Source organism: Panthera pardus, unplaced genomic scaffold, assembly GCF_024362965.1.
Source record: "Panthera pardus isolate Hobbes unplaced genomic scaffold, ASM2436296v1 HiC_scaffold_15, whole genome shotgun sequence".
Classification (NCBI taxonomy): Eukaryota; Metazoa; Chordata; class Mammalia; order Carnivora; family Felidae; genus Panthera; species Panthera pardus.
This window is the reverse complement of record NW_026526710.1, coordinates 13,648,227-13,672,037: the sequence shown is the minus strand read 5'-3', so window position 1 is coordinate 13,672,037 and position 23,811 is coordinate 13,648,227. Positions and strand designations below refer to the sequence as shown.

At 45.6% G+C, this 23,811-nt stretch overlaps 1 protein-coding gene across 1 annotated transcript; it reads right to left on the bottom strand.

Moving 5' to 3' along the window:
- Positions 1-387: 387 nt before the first annotated feature.
- Positions 388-12,128, bottom strand: LOC109277789 (glutathione S-transferase theta-2B-like). The gene is given in 5 exon segments (XM_053902890.1): positions 388-664; positions 969-1,142; positions 1,232-1,382; positions 2,524-2,627; positions 11,862-12,128. Coding segments are annotated over 5 exon segments (906 nt in total). The 3' UTR covers positions 388-454.
- Between the last annotated feature and the right edge of the window lie 11,683 nt (positions 12,129-23,811).

Genomic DNA, 23,811 nt, shown 5'->3' with positions numbered 1-23,811 from the left:
CAACACAGAATCCGAAGCAGGCTCCAGGCTTTGAGCTGTCAGCAAAGAGCCTGACACAGGGCCCAAACCCACGAACCATGAGATCATGACCTGAGCCGAAGTCGGACGCTTAACCGACTGAGCCACCCAGGTGCCCCAAGGAGTCTTCATTATTTTTAAAAGACCAATGACATTTGCTGATTTTTAGTTGATTTGTTTTTCTTCATGTTATTGAATTTTCAGAGCTTTTCACATATGGTAGATTTTAGTCTTCTATTGATTATTGTATCTGCTGCACTGAGAAGAAGCACTACCAGGGACATAAGGTATCCTGCCTGTGCAGAGCTCCTCCTGGGATCAGAAACAAGACACTGAGGCAAGATGGAAAAGATGAAAAAGGACAAGTACGAAACTAAGAATGAATCTTTATTGCTAATCTCCTGGCCTCCAACCATCAGTCCCTATTCCAGATTCCTCAGGGGATCCTAGAAATATAAAATAGCATATAGAGGGAGAGTTCTGGTGGGGGCTGCAGGACTGTTTTGTTAGCCGTCTGCTCTAGGATGTTCAAGATGGGGCCATGGGTCTCCTGGCACAGATCAGTACCCAGGAAAGCCTCTACTCAGTCACGCCATGCTGCCAGTTTCAGCTGTCCCTCAAATAGGTCACAGCCAAGAGCCACAGACTGTGGGGACAAGGATGGGAAAGTTAAAGTGATACTGAGGCCTCAATGTCAGGCCCCTTCCCCAAACCCCACGTAAGGCCCAGGGCAGTGTGGCCAACATTAGGGCCCAAGAGCACCAGCATGAAATACACACAGGAGGGGAGCAGGAGGTCAGGGCTCCATCACTAGTTCAAAGAGAAACTTGCTCTGTGATTCTGGGCAAATTCCTAGCTTTCTGTAGGCCTCAGTGTTTCTGTCTGTGTAATGGGCATGGTGATAGGAGGAATGCTGCCCACAGATGATCCTCCTCTGGCCAAGCTGGTACCTGCACCAGCTCCTCCAGCACCATGAGGTCAGCCAGCGTCACCTGCTGGCTGTTGAGGAAGGCCCAGCCCCCCAGGAACTTGTCCTCCAGCCACTGCAGTGCCCGGTCCGTAGTGGCCCTGTTGCACTCCACCTTCTCCTCAGTCACATGGACTCCAATGAGTGGTGCCAACACCTAATGGGGGCAAAGGGTGGGCTCAGGCTGTGGTCCCTGCCTCCTCCCGGGTCCCTGACAGTCAACAATCCCCAGATGGCTCTCCTCACCTGGGTCCACAAAGGCACACCAAAGGTATCATGGATGCAGTCAGCATGCCATCCCAGGTACTTGTGGGCATGAAAACGGGCCCAAAGTTCAGATGGGTACCAGTGGTCTGCCGTCTGGTACTTAAAGCTCAAGTAAATCAAGATGGCGGTGCTGGAGATAAGGGCAAGAGCAGCGACTGTGATGACCCCGGTTCGTGGCCTTTACCCCAGCTGCTCCCATCCCTCAGTGGGGTTGGGGGCTTCTCTGTACTTGCTGGCCTCCACTCCTACCTGCAGCTCCCTGGGCATTGCCTCCTCTCTCTCCCCTGACTCTACCCTCCAGAGCTCCCTCGTTCCTTTGCTATCTCAAGCAAGGAATCTTGGCCAGACCTGCTGCTTTGAGCATCGAGAGCCTTCTCTCTGTGATATCACAGCAACGGCTCTCTGAGCTAGAGACTTGTCGTCCCATTTGTGCATGAGGAAACAAAGGTTCAGAATAGTGACTTGTGCAAGGCCTCACAGCTCAGAAAAGGCTCTCTGGGCCTCTGGAATCTTGTGTCAAGTCTAAGTGCATGGGACAGAGGCCAAGAGGGGAAACATGTCCTCAGATCTGCCATGGGTCCCTTCTGACAGGGTCCTCTGGCCATCACTCCTGCAGCCACCTGACTTCTTGTCCTCTATCTGCCTGGTGGCTGGCCCTCACCATGGGTCGTGCCCTCAAGTCCTGGCAGACCCTGGAGGGTAGCCTGAGGAGTCAGAAGAGGCCCTTTTGGCTTCCATTTGTCGAACCTGCTCTCTGTGCAACACTGGGTAAAAGTTCCCATGTTCTCTTTTAAATTTTGTTAATGTGTATTCTTTTTTGAAAGAGGGAGAGAGAGAGAGTGAGCATGAGCAGGGGAGGGGCAGAAAGAGAGGGAGACAGGATCTGGAGCGGGCTGCGTGCTGACAACACCGGAGCCAGACGCGTGGCTTGAACTCACGAACCATGAGATCATGACCTGAGCCAAAGTCAGACGCTTAACCAACTGAGCCACCTGGGTGCCCCCACATGTTCTCTTCTAGTAACCCTCAGTTTGGGGGAGGAGAGGCTCTGCGGTCCAGAAGGGAGGAGGAAGGCAAAAGAGGTACAGAGGCATGTTGTATCAAGCACCCCCCCCCCCATCATCCTGGTCACCTCCCTCCCCAGATGTCAGCTCTCACCACACCCTTCACCTTCACCCCCACCTGCCCCCTGTGGTCTGAGAGGGCACACAGTGGGAGAGCCAGAGGCCAGGTGGGCTGGGGGCTTAGGAGGAAGGAGGGAAGATGAGCACCTTTCAGTCAAGACGAAGTCACCATCCTTGAGGGTGGATACCTTCTGCAGGATGTTAAACTGGGAGAACTCCCCGCTCACGAGGTGCCCAGTAGAGGAAAAGCCCTTCGGAGCAAGAAACACACCTGCTGTGCCCTCCCTCTCCCTTCCCCAGCCAGAACCCCAGGGGCCAGGCTGGGCTAAGAAACAGCTGGGTCTGTGGGGAGGGCTGTGTGGGGCCATGGCAGGGCCATGGCTGGGCCTTGGGACCGGGAATGAGGATGGCCTCCTTGCCCTGTCACCTCCCAGGGTGGCTGAGGGGTTTCAGCGGGTGCAGTCAGGTGCTCCAGATGGATGAAGAGGAGTTATTTGGCCAGAACTGGGGTGGGGAGGGGGAAGGGAGGCAAAGAGGGGAGGCTCAGCAGCAACTCTTACCTCTAAATTCTCACATTGTGGCCATGTCCCCAGGGTCTTTAGGGTTTTATGACTTTAAACACAGGCTTTCAAGGCAGGAACTCTGAAAATCCAGTTCAGTAGTTTCTTCCCGTCACACAATGTGGAAATAACATTATCCTCCTTTTCAGAGGGGAAAGCCAAGGTTCAGAGGGTCTGTGACCTGTCCAAGGCCACACAGCAGAGGGCAGTCTCTGGTGGGAGACACAGATGAGAACAAAGGCAAAAGAAATGTAGATAAAATGAAATTTACTTACAACTTGCAGCCCTTTGATAAATACCAGAGACGGAGACAGTGTGACTTTCCTCAAAGAATTCACAACTGCCTTAATGTTAATGTTTTGCCAGAGGCAAAAAGCAACATTAGTTTGACAATAACCAGACCTCCAGGATCCTGTAATTCTTCTGCAACACACAGAAATCCCTTTCAAGACTTCCTTTGTCTCTACCTGCCTCTCCCCCACCCAATTCCTAAATACCTAATCAGTTGCACCTCATGATCCCAGGGCAACTCTTTCTCCCTCCAGTCTTGTCTCCTGTCTTCATGCTATAATAAAAGGATTTTTTTGCACCCAAAATGTCTCAAGAATTCTTTCTTGACTGTTCCCTCACTGGCCTAAAATTATTTTTGGCGCCTAACGTGGGGCTATTCCTCTTGTCTGGACACTGAGCCTTGGTGCAAACTTGGTGAGTTATTCCCTCTTCTTTTATTTCAGGGGCTTTTCAAGAATGTGGTCTTACTGGAACACTTTCATGTCAATTTCTCAGGCTACACTTTTCTAGCCCGTGGCTATGTTACAGAGAGGAACAAAAGCCTGCCTTTTGGCTGGAAGTTAGTACCTTGATCAGAATGGTAATAAGACGCAGAAACTTGGTGCTCTCTCTGTATTCTTATTCTTACAGAGTTGCCTTTCTTGGGCATGGGACAGCCACCTAAGTCACTGGGATGGCTGCCAATTGTAAGACTCCCATGTGAGGTTTCCTCTTCATTGGTCCAATTGTGATCCCCTCCACATCTCTGGTCTAGCTCTTCTACCTGAGAGACCTCCACTCAGAGCCAGCTAAAACCAAAACCTGATTGAATTAAAACCCAACTGGGACCATTTCCTAGGGAAATTGGCTATAAAGACTACATGTGTTGAAATGTCCCTTAGACCACGATGGATTTCCATCTTTACTATTGTTCATCAATGTCCTCTACTGACTAGTTAAATTTGTAACGTTAGGTATTTCCCCTCCTGCAAATTCTTAGCATTTCCACAGGTTAAAACAGCAGGGTCTCTTCCTCCATCTACCGGCACCTATTGTGTCTGGGAAAAACAATAAGGAAGCAAAGGGATGTTGACATCCCTTCAGGAAAAAAGTCAGTACTCAACATGGCTCTTTGAGGGATGTCTCTTGTCGCTTTGAACACTAGAAACCCTTGATATGATCCTGAATGGGACGCCACCCAGGAGTCAGGGGGGTATGGTAATGGACTTTTCCACTTTTATAGGACCATGGGATCTTCCTCTTCAGTCCCTAAGGACTCCCCGTTGGGGCATCTCTTAACCCATTGGAACCAATTTGGATTGCAAGATTTAAAGAAGAAAAGACTCATCTTCGGTAATAATGCATGGGCTCATCACTCCCTAAGACACGAGGAAAAATGGTCCGTTAATGCAACAATAAACTTAAATACTATACGCCAACTAGATATCTTCTGCAGGAAACAAGGCAAATGGACCAAAGTGCCCTATGTCCGGGCCTTCATGACCTTAAATCAAGATCGTGACATAAAGGCTTCTTACAGAATGTGTTTAGCCACCAAGCAGCTTAATAAACCCCCTCTGGACATATTGGATGATGATTGTCTAAATAGGTCCCCTCCTTCTAACAAACCTGGGCTACCCGAGGAATCATCATCCAGTTCAGACAAAGGGGACATTGACTCTGTTACTATCCCTCCTATAAGCCCTAAGACTCTTCTGCTCCCAACCCAGCTGGGCATGCCAGGAGCGGAACCCCCATCTTCCAGGAGTTCCTCCAAAATCTGGACTATATCGCCCTCGGGAGGTTGCTAATGAAGAAGTGGGCACAATTAGAGTCCCTGTCCATTCTCCATTGCAGACCTGGCTCAGATAAAACAATTAGGATGATATTCTGAAAACCCTTGTCAATTTATTGAGGGTTTTCAACAGTTATCAATTATGTTTGATTTGACCTGTCAAGATATCCATGTTATATTAACTCGTTCTTGTACCCATGAGGAAAAGAACCCTATCTGGGCAGGGACTCAAGAATTTGCTGATGAACTAGCAGCCAGAGATAGAGATTGTTACACGGTAGGGGGCGCTGCTGTCCCAAATACTGAACCACATTGGAATTATGCAGGCAGGCAAAGGGAAGGAGGAAACCAAAAAGATCGCTTGTTTAATAGAAGGAATGAAAAAAGATTCCAAACCTGGAAGCTTTGTTAAAATTCAGAAAGTTCCTCAAGGAGCTGATGAAAATCCAGGTCTATTTCAGGGTCGTTTGGTAGCAGCCATTAGTAAAATATACAAATCTAGACCCAACATAGCTTGAGGGAAAAACTATATTAAACATGTATTTTATATATATCAGTCATCACCTGACATCCACCGAAAATAGACTAAAATGGTTTAGACCCTTCACCCCCCATCCAGCGCCTACCAGAGGTAGCTACTGGAGTTTCTATTCATTTATTTTTACTTTTTTTTTTTTTTTTTAATTTTAACTAGGCTCTGTTTCTTGTGTGGGGCTTTGAACTCACGACCCTAAGATTAAGAGTCACCAACTGAGCAAGTCACGCACCCCTGGAATTCTTTTTTTAAGTTTATTTATTTTGGGGGGGGGGTAGAATCCCAAGCAGACTCCAAACTGTTAGTGCAGAGCCCGATGTGGGGCTCAAACTCACAAACAGTGAGATCATTACCTGAGCTGAAGTCTGACGCTTAACTAACTGAGCCACCTAGGCACCGCGTCACCCCATTGAATTTTTCAAAATAGAGATAAGGTCATGTGTTTTTTAATGTTTATTTCTTTATTTTGAGAGAGAGGAAGAGAGGGAAATAGAGAATCTGAAGGAAGCACCCCTCTCAGCATGAACCCAACACAGGGCTTGATCTCATGACTATGAGATCACGATCTGAGCTGAAATCAAGTCAGACACCTAGCCGACTGAGCCACTCAGGCACCCGTTAAGAGATAAGGTTTTAAGACAGGAAAAGGACCAGAAAACTAAACTGCAGGGTAAAATACAGGCCTAAATAGTGGCTACCACTGCTGTGGATTCACCCCAGTGCCAGACTAACCAGGGGCCAAAGAAAAAGCCAGTATCAGAGAAAGGACCAGGTAAGACGTCGTGCTATAGGTGTGGCCAGATGGGACATTGCAGCAAGGAATGTCCAAACAAACATTCTCCACTGGGGCCATGTCCTGTCTGTGAGAAAGAAGGACATGGGAAGAGAGACTGTTCTCATTTCCAGAGAGAGGCAGCAACTCACTTCCCATCAGAGGGCAGGAACCAGAGGATCTGGCCTGACAGGGCCCCAAGGCTGCTCAGATGACTGAGCCCTGGGTTGCCCAGGGTGTGGAAGGTGAGTTTATCAATTTCCTTATTGATACACGAGCCGCTTACTCTGTTGTTATTCAGCACTCGGCCTTACTTGTCTTTCTAACCATAAAATTGTTGGCACAGAAAGGGAAACAAAAACATGCTGTCAGACAATGCCTTTAACCTGTAAATACAAAAGTCAGTTGTTAGTCATGTTTTTCTCCTCCTTCTGTCTTGCCCCACTCCATTACTTGGATGAGACTTAATGTATACGCTAGGGAGCAGGTTTGTTCTTAGGAAGATGGCTTATTAACATCTGGAGAATTAAAACCTTACCCTGATATCCCTTCTAATATGTGGAAGGAAGTAAAGCCACAGGTCTGGGTTTGCAGTGTCCCAGGACAGGCTCTTAAAGCCCAACCAGTTAAAGTGACCTTAAAGGGGGCGCCTGGGTAAAATAAAGCTGGCTTACAACCATTTATTGATAAGTTTCTCAAACATGGTATTTTAAGGCCTTGTCAATCTCCTTATAATATTCCAATTTTACCAGTAAAAAAGCCAAATGGGGACTATCAAACTGTGCAAGACTTAAGAGCCTTTATAAACGAGGCAATTGTACCCATCCACCCCATAGTGCCAAATCTATATACTGTTCTCACCCATGTCCCTGGTGATGCTAACTGGTTTACGGTTCTTTGATTTAAAAGACCTCTTCTTGGCGCACCTAGGTGGCTCAGTTGTTTGAGAGTACAACTCTTGATCTCAGCTCCAGGTCATGATCTCATGGTTAGCGAGATCAAGCCCTGCGTTGGGCTCTGCTTGGGATTCTTCTCTCTCCCTCTCTTTCTGCCCCTCCCCTGCTCACACGTTGGTTCTCTCTCTCTCTCTCTCTCTCTCTCTCTCTCTCTCTCTCTCAAAATGAATAAACACTAAAAAAAAAAAGTTAAATATTTTCTACACTCAGCCTGGCATCTACATAATCCTCTGGGAAGGTAGAGAAAGCTGATCATACTTTTTTTTTTTTTTTCTTAAGAGAAAAAAGAGCCAGTGGAGGAGAGGGGCAGAGGGAGAGAGAGAATCTTAGGCAGACTCCATGCTCAGTGCAGAGCCCAACACAGGGCTCTATCCCATGACCCCGGGTTAATGGCCTGAGCTGAAACCAAGAGTCGGATGCTCAACCAACTAGGCCACCCAGGAGCCCCATATTAATCATACTTTAAAATGACACCTTACTAAACTTAGTCCAGAGACAAAATTAGGTTACTCTCCTATCAATAGAACTTGTCAGAATGAGGACTACTCCACAACAATCTATAGGACTCAGCCCTTTTGAGTTGTTATACGGCAAACTACATCTTACAGTGGACCTGATGTTAGATGATTATAATACTTTATTAAATTATTCACTCGAGGCTGGTTTAATCCATAAGTTACTTAACAAATATGCTGATCACATGCTCCCCAAACCTGATTTAACTATAACTGAAAGTCCACCCATGTAAGCCCCAGAGACATGGTTTATTTAAAAGATTGGGAAAATAAATAAAATAAGAGATTGGAAGTGAAGGGGTGCCTAGCTGGCTCAGCGAGCGGAACATGTGACTATTGATCTCAAGGCTCATGAGTTTGAGCCCCACATTGGACGTAGAGATTGCTCAAAATAAAAATGATTAAGCAAAGTTTTTTTATTTTTTTATTTTACGTCCAAGTGGGTTAGAATATAGTGCAACAATGATTTCAGGAGTAGATTCCTTAGTGCCCTTACCCATTTAGCCCGCCCCCCCTCCCACAACCCCTCCAGTAATCTCAGTTTATTGTCCATATTTATGAGTCTCTTCTGTTTTGTCCCCCTCCCTGTTTTTATATTATTTTTGTTTCCCTTCCCTTATGTTCCCCTGTTTTGTCTCTTAAAGTCCTCATATGAGTGAAGTCATATGATTTTTGTCTTTCTCTGACTGACTAATTTCACTTAGCATAATACCCTCCAGTTCTATCCACGTAGTTGCAAATGGCAAGATTTCATTCTTTTTGATTGCCAAGTAATACTCCATTGTGTGTGTGTGTGTGTATATATATATATATATATCACATCTTCTTTATCCATTCATCCATCGATGGACATTTGGGCTCTTTGCATACTTTGGCTATTGTTGATAGTGCTGCTATAAACAGGGGGTGAATGTGCCCCTTTGAAACAGCACACCTGTATCCCTTGGATAAATACCTAGTAGTGCAATTGCTGGGTTGTAGGGTAGTTCTATTTTTAGTTTTTTGAGGAACCTCCATACTGTTTTCCAGAGTGGCTGCACCAGTTTGCATTCCCACCAGTTTGCAGTGCAAAAGAGATCCTCTTTCTCCACATCCTCGCCAACATCTGTTGTTGCCTGAGTTGTTAATGTTAGCCATTCTGAGAGGTGTGAGGTGGTATCTCATTGTGGTTTTGATTTGTATTTCCCTGATGATGAGTGATGTTGAGCATTTTTTCATGTGTCAGTTGGGCCATCTGGATGTCTTCTTTGGAAGTGTCTATTCATGTCTTTTGCCCATTTCTCCACTGGATTATTTGGTTTTTTGGGTGTTGAGTTTGATAAGTTCTGGATAGATTTTGGATACTGACCCTTTATCTGATATGTCATTTGCAAATATCTTCTCCCATTCTGTCGGTTGCCTTTTAGTTTTGCTGATTGTTTCCTTTGCTGTGCAGAAGCTTTTTATTTTGATGAGGTCCCAATAGTTCATTTTTGCTTTTTTTCCCTTGCCTCTGGAGATCTGTTGGCTAAGAAGTTGCTGTGGCCAGGGCCAAAGAGGTTTTTGCCTGCTTTCTTCTCAAGGATTTTGATAGCTTCGTGTCCTACATTTAGATCTCTCATCCATTTTGAGTTTATTTTTGTGTACGGTGTAAGAAAGTGGTCCAGGTTCATTCTTCCGCATGTTGCTGTCCCGTTTTCCCAGCGCCACTTGCTGAAGAGACTGTCTTTATTCCATTGGATATTCTTTCCTGCTTTGTCAAAGATTAGTTGGCCATATGTTTGTGGGTCCATTTCTGGGTTCTCTATTCTGTTCCATTGATCAGGGTGTCTGTTTTTGTGCCAGCACCATACTGTCTTGATGATTACAGCGTTGTAATACAGCTTGAAGTCCATCAACATGTATTGATTTCAAAAATACATTGTTTTAGGGGCGCCTGGGTGGCTCAGTCGGTTAAGCATCCGACTTCGGCTCAGGTCATGATCTCGCGGTCCGTGAGTTCGAGCCCCGCATCGGGCTCTGTGCTGACCGCTCAGAGCCTGGAGCCTGTTTCAGATTCTGTGTCTCCCTCTCTCTCTGACCCTCCCCCGTTCATGCTCTTGTCTCTCCCTGTCTCAAAAATAAATAAACGTTAAAAAAAATACCCTGTTTTAAAAATCTCAACAGGAGAGTTTCTTTTTTTCCTTATTCTGTCTTCCAAATCAGTGTGCATTTTACACTCAGAACATGGCTCAATTCAGAGGAGCTGAATTCCAGGGGCTTGATTGCCACGTGTGGTTGGTGGCTGTACTATTGGACACCTCATGTCTGGTCCATTTTACCAGCTCAGGTCAAAGCTGAATGGCCAATCGAGTCTTTTATTCTAATTAGCATCTCAAATATCAAAAGATCGGCACTAAGAGTCACTTATTTGTAGTGTATGTCATTTCCTAGTATAGGGATGACACATAGTAGGTACATGACATGTCTATGCAAGCAAAGAGGATAAAACCCCACGCACTCCTATTCATTTAAGTCATTAGGAAACTCTAATATCATGCTCATTTTTCCACAGAGAGTGGGTATGGCTGAATATTTTAAAGAAGGATGTAGATGTCTCATCTGCCTCAGTTACCTTGAAAAACCTATGTTGTGTCTGCTGCCTCCAGTGCATCTATTCATGGCAGAAGGAGCCCTGTGAAGAAGGATCATTGTGGCCCATTCTGTCTGCAGTCACTCGGAAGGATAAGATCAAGACAGATGGCCAGCTGGGGAAGCTGGTGTCCAAGATCGAGGACCAGGAGTGCCCTTTGAGAACTTCTCTAAGCTTCACAGAAGGATACTGAAGGACCAAGGTGAGGCACCTGTCCTGTCCCAGGTCCTGTGACTCACCTCCGGGACATGACATAGGAATTGGCCTCGGCTAAGTGAGATGTTGAAACACAAGGTCCAGTCAAATATAGGTGACCCTTATAGACCAGACCCTTTCCTGTGGGCAAGGAACACTTCACCCCTATCCCAGGGGGAGGCAGGCAAGCTCCTTTCTATGCAAAGCTCCAGTTGGGGAACACAATGTAAGGAATTACAAGAGAAAAAGGACAAGTTCCCCCCTCTGGGTCCCGTGAGGAGCAAGAGGTCTAATGGCACAGGGTGAGAGTGGTGACCCTGTCCCCCAACCCCACATGGAGTGCACTACAGCCCATCATGACACCTGCACAGTCACAGTGGACTGTCAAACTCTCCCCCCTTTTCCTCGCTCATAATCTTTCTTTTTTTATTTTTTAAAAACTTTTTTTTTAATATTTATTTATTTTTCAGACAGAGAGAGACAGAACATGAATGGGGGAGAGTCAGAGAGAGGGAGACACAGAATCCAAAACAGGGTCCAGGCTCTGAGCTGTCAGCACAGAGCCCAACGCGGGGCTCGAACTCACGGACCGCGAGATCATGACCTGAGCTGAAGTCGGCCCCTTAACCAACTGAGCCACCCAGGCGCCCCTCGCTCATAATCTTTCTTACTAACAACACACTGTCAAACTTTGCCTACGGCTTTCAATTAAAACACAGCCAGTACACTTCATATTAATATCATGAATTATATGTCGTTAGCATATTCCAGAAGGGTAAGGTCACAGAAGACACTGCTTTTTAAAATACAATACAAGTTACGTTTGTTTTATTTATTTACAAAATTGGAAAGAGGAATGTCAGTAACTTGTAATCCTAACTCCTTAACATATTCCGAGTTAGCACTGCATTGAATTTCCTTCAAATTTTTCTGCTCTGTTTGGTTTTTATATGTATGTATGAAAAATCTATAGAATCCCAGCCTGAGAAATGGTGCCATGAGGTGACCCAGGTCGTCCACAGGACTCTGCAGGGGTTGAGGGGACTCCTGATCTTGGGCACCTCCCAGCCTGGATTGGAGGCTGCTATGGCCCCTACTTGATGGCAGGCTGCTATGTGCCCTTGAGGATGCGGAGCTGGGCCAGGGGAGTTGCCCTACTTGATTGACAGGGAGGCTCTGGGCCTCTGTCCTCCACCCCTTCCCCCTGGAGCCTGAACTAGGAGAAGTCAAGCCCACCTCCGCACCATATTGATTGGCTGAAGTGCTCCCTGTTTACCTTGAGAGGGTTGGGCGGGATAGGGTCCTGCAGAACTGGGTTCTTGAACCCTCCAGGGACACTTTTCACAAAGAACACAATGTGACCTGCTCCTCCTGCAGTCTGGCACATGGTGGCCCAGCAGGTGCCTCCAGCCCTGTCTCCCAAATTCAGCAGCCAGTGGAGGCCTCGGTCCAGCAAATGTAGGGTGTCCACTCCCTGGGAAGTGTTGTCAGTACATTCACTTGTGGCAGTGGCCATGACCTTCATGCCCTCCCGAGAGGTCATGCGCATTTACAGCCACCCCAGCGTGCTCCTGGAGGTTGAGGTTCCCTGAAGGGCACTTGCTTGCCTTCTGCCCTTCCTCCTGCCTCTCTCCACTCCATTTCCTCCTCCTGTTCCACGCCATGCCCCTTCTTTCTTGATTCATTCTCTTGAGTCCAGGACAGGAGGATTTCTGGAACCAGATTCCTGATGGAATAATTCTTTTTTTAAAATTGTGTGACCTTGGTAGCTGTAAGGCAGAAGACAGTCATGTGATTCCAGAGGCCCCCACCCCCCTCTCTGGGGCAGGAGAGCACCAAGAGGGGGTCTGCCAGGGCAGACCCAGGCTTCCAGGGGGGCCCTCCAGCAGTGTGGGCCCAGCCCTCCTCATTCCAGCCTTGCTCTTGGCCCACCACTCAAGGCTGCTCAGCAGGATTCAGTCATGCAGAGCTCAGGTCTGGAGCCAGGGTGCTGCTGAGAAAGTGGGTGAAGGGGTGGCGGGGAGATTGTATAGACACTGGAGATGCGAGGACCTCCTGTGCCTGGACGGGACCGGGTCCTTCAGGATGGGAATCGTCCAAAGAGAGAGCAGGGAAGAGTCACACAGGAGATTTATGGGCAGGAAATAAATAGAAAAGAGCCGGAAGTGGGAAGTAAATTATATGCAGATGGCTGGGGTCTGCATCCTAATCCTCAGGATCTGTAAAGCAGACTTCTGCGCACACAAGGGCAGCGACAGTGATGGGGTGGCCTTGGGGAAGGGAGGGTGAGGTCAGGGTGAGGTGAGAACTCAGGCCGCTGCCCCTGGGATTTGCCCCAACCCCAGATGGCAATTCTGTCCTCAGGGCTGCAGTCCCCCTGGAGCCCTGATCCGATCCTTTCTCCAATGTGATGAGGAGCAGGTCCAGGGTCTCTAGGTCCTTCCCAGCGCTCAGATTCCATACCTGGGACCAGGAAGCAGCACCTGAGCCACCCCGTCCCTCTGAGTGGCAGTCACTGTCCCCAGGACTTTGTGTGCAAGACACTGCCCGCCTCCCAATTTCCCTCCCCCAGTGACCACCTGGCCTCCTTCCTGCCTCCTGATTCCTGTCCATTTTCCGTCTCCTGGTCAGCCTCCACCTTAGTAGTTTTCTCCAATATGGGGACAGTGGAACCACAACCATGGGTATACTGCGACCTTCCCTAACCAGTCAATCCATCAACTAATCGATCCAGCCAAATCCAGGGGCACCTTCGTGGTTGTGCTGGGCCCGTGGAGAGTGACCACCAATTCCCCATATCATGTGACCTGTGCCTGCTCCGACCTTAGGTACTTGGGAGACACTGGACGTTCACACAACCTTGTCCTCCACATGGGTCCCCGAGCCCCTTAGGGAGGGTGACCATGACATTAGAGGTAATGCAATTTATCCAAAGTGGCCCAGTCTATAGGCGAAGCAAAGGGAAAACACCCACGGGTGCAGCCACAGAAACACCTGTGCCTGCCAGCCTTTGCCCTGAGCACTGGGAGGAGTAGGAGCACTGGGAGGGCCTGGGCAGGCACAAGAAAGATCACAGTGTGGGCTATAAGCATGGTGTGGGGAGCAGGCCCATTGCCTGCTGGCAATCCCATTGGAGCAGTGGGATGTGACAGGGGCAGGAACCCCAGCCCCACTGCCAAGAGCCTCTGTCCTGGGCCTGTTCAGTCCTAGGAGACAGCTCAGCGGGGCTGTGAGAGCCAGTGTGTGCGGCCGGCCCGGAAGCCTTCACACAGGCCTCTAGAATTCCTGCCAACGAGGGAGGGCCTCGGGACAGCCGCACAGAGGTCTCTCTCACAGGGAGGCAAGTACGGGATTTATTCTGGTCCAGGGACCCAGGATTTGGATGAGGAGAGGAGGAGAGAAATGTGCTCCAGGGAGCACCTCTCACCTCGCTTCTGCAGAAGGTCCCGGGAGCACGCGCAGGAAGGAGGCCGAGAGGGAACATTCTCTGTGATGCCCACCCCGGGAGCGCCCTTTCACCCACGGGCAAAGCTGCGGGTGGCCCATGGAGGTGCTGCTCCGTGACCTGAAGGTGCAGAGGGAGAGGGTCCCCGGGTGCCCAGCGCCCGGCTCACACGGAAGCACTTTGTCTCCAGTTCAAGTGTGCGTGACAGAGTGCCTCATCGGACCGCCTCTGTCACAGGTCGCACCAAACCCGACCCAGTAACTGCCCCTGCTCGATTCCCAAGACGTGCGAGCCTAACATCGCCGAGGCTTTGATGCTTGGCAGAGGCAGAGCAGAAAAGAGCCGGTCTTGGGGGAAAGAGAAACTTTAAATAACAAAGCAAGAAAAGATGATTCAAAACAGTACACCCTAAGCCAACAGACACGACAGCTCTTATTCCTACATCATTAAAATACGAGAAGAACACACATTTCCTTTTCTCTCTGATTTCACACCCCCCCCCCCTTCCTCAGTCTCCAAAGCTGCAAGTATAACCTGACTGCTCCCGGGAACCGTTTCCTGATGCACCTGAGGGCTGTTCCCTCCCTGCGGGTTCTGCATCCTCGCTGCTCGAATCATATCTGTGGACGATCCAATCTGTAATGACACAAGCATGTGTGGGGCTCAAACTCCCAAATCGTGAGATCATGATCTGAGCTGAAATCAAGAGTTGGACGCTTAACCGACTGAGCCACTCAGGCACCTCCGGTCAATAATATTTTAATAACATTGTACGGTGACTACACTCGTCATGGTCAACAGAGTAATGTATAGAATGATCCAATCAATATGTTGTGCACCTGAAACTAATATAACATTGTATTTAGATCAATTATTTGCACTGGATATATATCAATTATACATTATAATAAAACAGAAAAAAGAAGATAATGGATAATGAGCAACCTAGTTCCAGATTTATACTAGTGCTCAAAAACATCTGCTAAAAGAAAGATTTCAAGTTAATCATTGTCTTGATACTGGGATAGAAAGAATACAAAATAAAAATGCGTGACCTGGCAGTCTCTCTCACTAGTAAATTCCAACAGAAAGCTCCTCACTAGCCCATCTTCCCTGTCCTTAACCCCCAGCATCTGGATGCGTGTCTGAGGCCAGAGAAGCCAAACTGAGGCTCAAAGCCTGAGTCAGATGTCGACGCCCCCTAGTGGAGAAAGATACTTTGGGGCCTGAGCTGAAGGACTGAGTAAGGGAGAGAGAACAGGCTGGTCTCCATGACTGCACTTCTAATCCTGACCCTCCCTCCCTCTAGATGTCCAGGCCTTTCAAACAGACAGAACCTTTTCTTTTTTTAAATGTTTATTTATTTATTTATTTATTTATTTATTTATTTATTTATTTTTGAGAGACAGTACAAGTAGGGGAGGGGCAGAGGGAGAGAGAGACAGACAAACAATCTCAAGCAGCTTCCGCACTGTCAGGATGGGTCTGATGCAGGGCTCGATCCCGCTAACCATGAGATCATGACCTGAGATGAAATCAAGACTCAGAGGCTTAACCTACTGAGCCGCCCAGGCACCCCTGCAGGGCCTCTTGGTCTTTGGACTGACTCTACCAAATTACCGGACTCCTTCATGGCTTGCACCAAGCCTAACTCTGCAGACGTGAGACACATGGCATTTTTAGTCTTTGTCACCATTTATACAGACTAACATACATACATGCAAATTCACATCCTTACTGTAACAGACCTAACAGTCTGGGTGGAGGATAAGCCTACAGCTAACCCAGCGGTGAGTTTCAGTTCTGATCAACACTTGCCATGCATGAGTGTCACCTCATTTAGCCCTTACAACCACCCTACAAGGCAGAATATCTGCTATCACACCCATTTTACAGAAGAGGAACCCGAGGCCTACAGAGGTTAAGTTACATAGCTAGAAAGAAGTGAAAACTTGACCCCAAGCGTTTTGGCTCAAGACTCTATGCTTGTAACCACCCCATTCTACTTTTGGCTTGGGGCAGTTCAGGGTACAGAGAGAGGAAAATAAACAGACTTTCCAAAAGGAAAGTCAGAAGCATATGGTAAGGAAAATGATGGAGTTGTGGTGGCTTTCCAGACCCTAGAATGCACAGAGAAAAAACTGTGGCTTCAAGTCACATAATCTAAGGGTGATGCAACGGTTTGTCAATTCTGTTGCATTGCAAATGTCTCCTTTAACGCCTTCTAATCTAGAGTTAGGTGTATCCTTCAGTCCCCAGTTCAGGGGGAAAGTCGATACATTATGGTCTTGAGGAAAAGACAAGCACTTGCCACAGCCCCTGAGGAAATATTGAGCATCCAGCAAATGTAAATATCAGGGTAATTTCTTCAAACACCCTTCCCCCACTCTCTGCCCTCTCCCTAGGCAAGAGCCTTTCCACACAAACTGCCAAACATAGAGAATGAGGCAAATGAACTCACATTTGCTTCCTGCTGGTTGAAAATAAGTGTCTGGTGACAGATTTCAAATGGTTTACTTGTTGGAGTTAATTCCTGACTCTTAACACCAACTTTGAAGCAGAATAATTACGGGAAAAAAAGAAGGTTCATTTGCACAGAAAACTCCCTGGCCAGGAGCATAAGTCTCTGAAATACAATTATGACTTGGTGTCATCAAACAAACAAAATATGTAACTTTAGAAGTGCTCAAAGTAGGTTGTACTCAAACTGACAAAGGACAAAAGCTGCTGGAGTTGATGGTTTTAAAATGAGACTGTTGGCAGGGCACCTGGGTGGCTCGGTTAAGCGTCCAACTCTTGATTTCAGCTCAGGTCATTATCTCACGGTTTGTGAGTTTGAGCCTGACATTCGGGCTGACAGTGCAGAGCCCGGTTGGGATTCTCTTCCTCCCTCTCTCTCTCTGCCCCTCCCCTGGTTGCTCACGCTCTCTCTCTCTCTCAAAATATAAATAAAATAAACATTAAAAAAATAAAGATACATAAAATGAGATTGTTCGCAGAAGTAAATTTCATCCTGTCTCAGGACACAAGAGCATACACATGATCCTGTTTAAGGAAATTTTTAAAAAGGCAACCTTCATTAACAACAAAAGGGGCAAGCTGTACCGAAGAAGGCCCTTGCTTTTTTCTGCTCCAAATGTAGCTGCAAATGTACATTTTGCAGCTGTATTTTAAATACATAACTTTTTTGGACGCCAGTCCCCTGTCATCATCTGACACTCCACTTCTGCTAGAGTTTTAACATTTTTCAAACTGTAATCTTCAATGCCCCAGTAAGAAAAATAGTCAAAAAGGACACGAAGGCCATATCGGGATTCCTGTTTCAGGACAACGTGCGCTGAGATGAACTGCCGATGTCAGAGGGAGGAGATGGGAGCACAGATGGTTGTGTCCTGCTTCAGCCGATGCGACAGGTCAACAGTTCAGCCAGCCATTCCCTTTGCTAAGATAACTGGAGTACTTCTTCAACTCGGGCTTCTCCAGGGCCCACCATGTCAGGATCCTTTTGGGTGACAGTCACAGCCACCCAACTCAACAAATAAGCTAAAGCAAAAAAAATGAAATTGATTGGCTTAAGTGACTGAAGGACTCTACATGAATTTTGCAGTGACTGCAAACTCTAGCCCAGGAGTCCCGGCTGGAGGCACAGTTGTCATCATACTTCCACCATGTCACACGATCATCTCAGATCTCTCTTTTCTTGCGTGTTGGCTTCATCATCCCAACAACAGATGCCCAAAGTGGCGGTTAGTAACTCAGGCGAAACAAAACAAAACAAAACAAAACACAAAAACCGGCTTGGCTGTAATTCCCATTGGGCTAGCTCAGAGTCACATGCTCAGGATTGGGAACCAGTCACTGTAGCCAGAGGGACGGATGATGCTGACTGGTCACATCTGGGTCACGTGTTCACCGGTGTGGCTATGTAGGAGATGTATTGCCCCATAAGCTGGTAGGATGGGTGGTTCCCCACAGGGCACCTGCTATAACTGGGAGAAGGGGAATAGATGCTGGGCAGGCAAAACCAGAATTCATTTTATCAACACCATGGGATGTCCTGAGCCTTTTTCAACAGCTCCAGTGAGTCTCCTGATGTTCACTTCTTGCTCAGAACTTCTCCCGTATGCTTTCCTGTTACCCCACGTGATTTCCTCAACACTCCTAAGGCTGTAGTCATATCTTTAGCCTGAGTCACCCCAAACATGGACTCAACCGCCCCTTATTCCCCAAATGCCCCCCCGCTATGACCTGAATGCTTGGGTACCCCTAAATTCATATGTTGAAATCCTAGTCCCCAATGTGATGGTATCAGGAGGTGGGTGCTTGGGAGGTGATTAGGTCATGAAGGTGGAGCCCTCACAAATGGGATTATAGAAGACATCCCATAAAGCTACCTTGCCCCTTCTACCACGACAAAGTAAGAAGGCACCAGCTGTGAACAGGAAAACGTGTCTCATGCGATAATGACCATGATGCTATAGCAGCACTCCAGCGGGTCTTAAGGGTTAACTTGCTTCAAGTGAACACACTCCTTACTTGCTAACCTAAGGCCTTTGATCTGTAACAGAACCAATTTACATGCTTTGAGATTTGCAGGCCACTGGCCTTGAGGAGTGAAGTATCAGAACTTGCCTAGGCCACAGAGGCCAGCAAGTCTGTTTGAAGCCACCTCGTCTGTCTGATTAGCCTGGCAATTTTTTTTAGCAAAATATTTTTCTTTTGTTTAGGTCACACAAATGTCTACCTGTAGCCTGTGCCCTCCTTTGCACAAAGAACAGAATACTCATGCACATTATGAAAGAAGAATGAGACCCCCTGGCTCAAACCCCAAGCACTGAAATAACATTTGTAGCTGGCATCGAGTCTGTATGTGATGAAGAAATGTTGCAGGCCCCTGCACTCCCTTTGGTTATTAACTACCCTAGCCCCCTTTTTAATCTTTTTAAAGATTATTTATTTTGAGAGAGAAAGAGAAAGAGCAAGTTGGGGGGAAGGGTAGCAGAGAGAGAGGGAGAGAGAGAATCTCAAGCAGGCTCTGCGCTGTCAGCACAGAGCCCAACACGGGGCTTGAACCCACAAACCACCAGATCATGACCTGAGCAGAGATCAGGAGTCAGACGCTCAACTGACTGAGCCACCCAGGTGTCCTGGTTAAACCCCTTTAAAAATGCGTGGGCCATGGGGTGCTTGGGTAGCTCAGTTAATCTCAGCCCAGGTCTTGATCTCAGGGTTGTGAGTTCAAGTCCTGCGTTGAGCTCCACTCTGGGTGTGGAGCCTACTTAAAAAAATAAAAATGCCTGGGCCAGGCAGAAGTTGGCTTTTGGACAGGAGTCCACCCTCTCACCTGGTTGCCGGCTTCCTGAATAAACCTCAAACTCCTTTCCAGTCAAAACTCATCTCTTGAGCAACAATGAATGATGATCTTTCGAGTGATGGGCAGCCAAATTTTGGTTCAGTAACAACACTGCCTTGATCTTGTACTTTTCCAGCCTCCGGAACCGTGAGCAATAATTTTTGTTGTTTATAAACTCCATAGTGTATAGTATTTTGTCATAGCAGCCCAGGTGGACTAAAGTTTTGGGCAGAGGGTGGTTTTGGAGCCCATCACAGGAAACCAGAGACGCCCAAATACCAGATAGCACCAACCGTCCATCTTGTGAGCCTTCTGATGCCAGAAGACTGGGGTTGGCTTCCTCCCAACCCAGCCATTCTCCCATCTGTATCATGCTTTCATCTCAGGGCCTCCACCATGTATATTTCAGGTGTCGGGTGAAAATGAGAAATTAAGATGATTTTACTATTGAAGCAATTTAGCTTCTTTTGTCTTCAGTTCTCCATTCCAGACCATCATCTGGGCTTTGCCTTTCATAACCAAAAAGGCCACCAAAGTATCTTCCTAAACCATGTCACAAAACACTCCTTTCCTAAGTTAAAACTGGCACCTTCCCTATCTTGGCTGTTGTAAATAATGCTGCAATGAACATAGGGGTGCATGTATCTTTTTGAATTAGATACATGCACCCCTATGTTTATTGCAGTGTTATTTACAGTAGCCAAGCTATAGAAGCAACCCAAATGTCCATTGGTTGATGAATGGATAAAGAAGATGTGGTACATATTCATATATATATGATGGAAAATTATATATATACACATATATATATGATGGAGATAAATACATATATATTTATATATATACATATGATGGAAAATTACTCAGCCATAAGAAAGAATGAAATCTTGCCATTTGCAACACCATGGATGGATCTAAAGATTATAATGCTAAATGAAATAAGCCAGTCAGAGAAAGACAAATACCATATGGTTTCACTCATATGTGGAACTTGTGAATCGAAACAAACGAACAAAGAAAAAAAGAGACAAGCAAAACACCAGACTCTTAAATATAGGGAACAAACTGGTGGGCACCAGAGGAAAGGTGGGTGGGGTGATGAGTGAATAGGTGAAGGGGATTAAGAGTACTCTTACTGTGACGAGCACTGAGTAATGTATAGGATTGTTGAATTGTTATATTATACACTGAAACTAATACAACACCGTATGTTAATTACACTGGAATTTCAAAATAAATAAATACATTTCAAAATAAATGTAAATTTTTGACAAACTTGTGCCTCTCAATGCAAATCAAAACCACAACGATATACCACTTTATACCTACTAGGGTAGATATAATTTTTTATGTAATTTAAAAAAACCCAGAAAATAGCAAGTGTTGGCAATGATGTGGAGAAATTGGAACCCTCCTGCATTTGTGAGGGGAATATAAAGCGATGTAGCTCTTATGGAAAACGGTTTGGCAGTTTCTCAAAAGGCTAAATGTAGAACTAATCATATGATCCAGCAATCGCATTCCTAGGTATATATATCCAAAAGAATAGAAAGCAGGAACTTAAACATGTATTTGTATAATAATGTTCATAACAAAATTATTCACAATAGCCAAAAGGTGTAAACAACCCAAGTGTCCAACAATGAATGAATGGATACACAAGATATCGATAGATAGACAGATAGATAGATGGAAATATATATAATGGTATATATAATGGAGGGGTACCTGGCTGGCTCAGTCAGAACAGCACATGACTCTTGATCTTGGGGTCATGAATCTGAGTCCCATATTGGGTGTAGAGATTACTTAAATAAAGAAAACTTAAAAAAAAAAAGAAATATATATGACAATATTATTCAGCCACAAAAAGGAATGAAATTTTGAAATATGTGATCATATGAATGGACCTTGAAAACATTATGCTTAGTGAAATAAGCCAGACACAGAAGGACAAATATTAGATGATCCCACTTACATGAGGTACCCAGTATAGTTAAATTCATAGGAACAGAAAGTAGAGGTTACCTGGAATTTAAAAACAGTACAGGTTATTCTGTTACTGGTAACAGAATAGAGGTTATCAGTGACTGGGGAGGGGAGAAGGGAGAGTTATTGTCTAATGGGTAGAGAGTTTTAGTGGAGGATGATGAACAAGTTTTGGATATAAATAGTGGTGATGGTTATACAACATTATTAATGTATTTAATGTAATGCCACTGAATTGTACATTTATGAATGGTAAAAATGATAAATATTATGTATCTTTAACCACAATACTAATTAATTAGCTGATTGATTGATTATTGGCAAGTCCCAAAATTTTGCCATTTTTGCTTTTGTTTATGTTTCTATGGGGGAAAAAACTATAAATGGAAATGTATTACCTAAACCGTAGGGAATTGGACATCACAGATTAATACTACAGTCTATGATCACGCAAGTATTCATTACACATGCATTTACTGAGCACCTACTGTGTGCAAAGCACACCATGTTAGGAAGTTGGGAAGGAAAGGTATAAAAATGAATGAGTTTCAGATTGTGCTCTGAAGGTAGAGTTGTCAGATTTAGCAAATAAAAATACAGGAGGCCCACTTACGTTTGAGTTGCAGGTAAACAACTAATATGATATCCTATGCAATATCAGGGTGGCACTTTTACTAAATGTTACTCACTGTTTACACGAAATTAAAATTTAACTGAATGTCCTACAACCCTGATGGAAGAAGTTTGCAGTCCCATTAGAGAAATAAGATGCTCACAAATCACCAGAGTATAAAGTACAATGAGCCGAGCATCAGAAAGTCAAGGGTGTGAGAATTTGGAATTAGAAATGACTACATTTAATTGTAAATGGTCTGCTGTTTTAGTACTGTACAAATATATGTAATGTTACTAAGTGGAGAAAACAGGCTATTTTCAATATTTTTATTGTTTTTCTTCCTCCCCTCGCCTTTTTGCTTACTCAACATTCAACTGGGGCATTTGGGTAGCTCAGTTGGTTAAGTGACAGACTTCAGCTCTGGTGCTGATCTTGTGGTTCATGAGTTCTAGCCCTGTGTCAGGCGCTGTGCTAACAGCTCAGAGCCTGGAGCCTGTTTCAGATTCTGTCTCCCTCTCTCACTGCCCCTCCCCCTGATAGTGCGCTCTCTCTCTCTTTCAAAAATAAATAAATAAACATTAAAAAAAAAAAAAAAGATAGTGATGACAACTATACAGAAGAGAAGATGGGCTTGAAGAAGAGTGAGTGTGGAGGCTGTGTTGGGGGCTCCAGAAAGGGCAGTCTGAGGAACGCATATCTGGGCGGAAGACAATGGTGGACAGTTGCCTGCCGTGCAGATATCTCAGGGAAGAGCAGTACAGGCAAAGGGAACAGTAAAAATCCTGATGCAGGAACAAAAAGAAGGTCAAAGTGCCTGGGGCGTAATTACACACAATATATTCTCATTAAACAATTGCTTATTCTCTTGGTTTTCTCATTCTTTTTTTGAAGGGAGTGTAAGTTCAAATTGAAATGGTTAAATGATAGGCAGCCAAGAAAGATGAAGCTAGGCATCCAATAACCCACAAACTGTTAGACTACAATGACTTTCAGGGTTCATTTAATTTTTTAAATAATTTTTAAGTGTATTTATTTATTTTGAGAGAGAGAAAGTATGAGTGGGAAAGGGACAGAGAGAGGGAGAGAGAGAGAATCCGAAGCAGGTTCTGTGCTGTCAACCTCTGTGTCTATATAACCGTGAGATCATGACCTGAGCTGAAACCAAGAGTCAGATACTTCACCAAATGAGCCACCCAGGCGCCCCAGGGTCCATTTTAAACCCACTTTTCCAAGACGTATTTTCGAGAATAGTAACAGTCAACATCTCAATCACTTATAATGTATGATGTCAGTTGCATGTATTATCTCATTCAGTCCTCTAGCAACTCAGAAGCAAACTCTCTTATATATCATCCCTGTTATCTCAGACACTGAGATCCACAGCGGTAATCTAGTGGTCAGCAAGACAGAAACTGGAAGTCTTGTCACTATGCCGTACTACCTCTTTCTACTTTTAAAGACATCAGGAACCCATGGATATTAGGATGGGCTGATTGACCTTACAGAAAATGAGTTAGGTCCCTGATCTTGGCTAAAGAGAAGCTTTTTCCTTCCTTCTTTCAGGCAGAGATTTGTTGCATGCCCTACATTCCAGCAGTTCCCAGGGCAGATATCTACAAAGGAAATCTACCAGTCTACTGGCAATACACTTAGCTGATGCCTAAACTCAAAATTGTTGTTATTATTATTGTCATTATTTCCTTTTTCTTCTTATGGTATCTGTCACAATTTTGAATTATATAAACCTCCGTGTGATTGGTGAATATCTGTCTTTTAAAAAAAATTTTTTTTAGTGTTTATTTATTTTTGAGACAGAGAGAGGC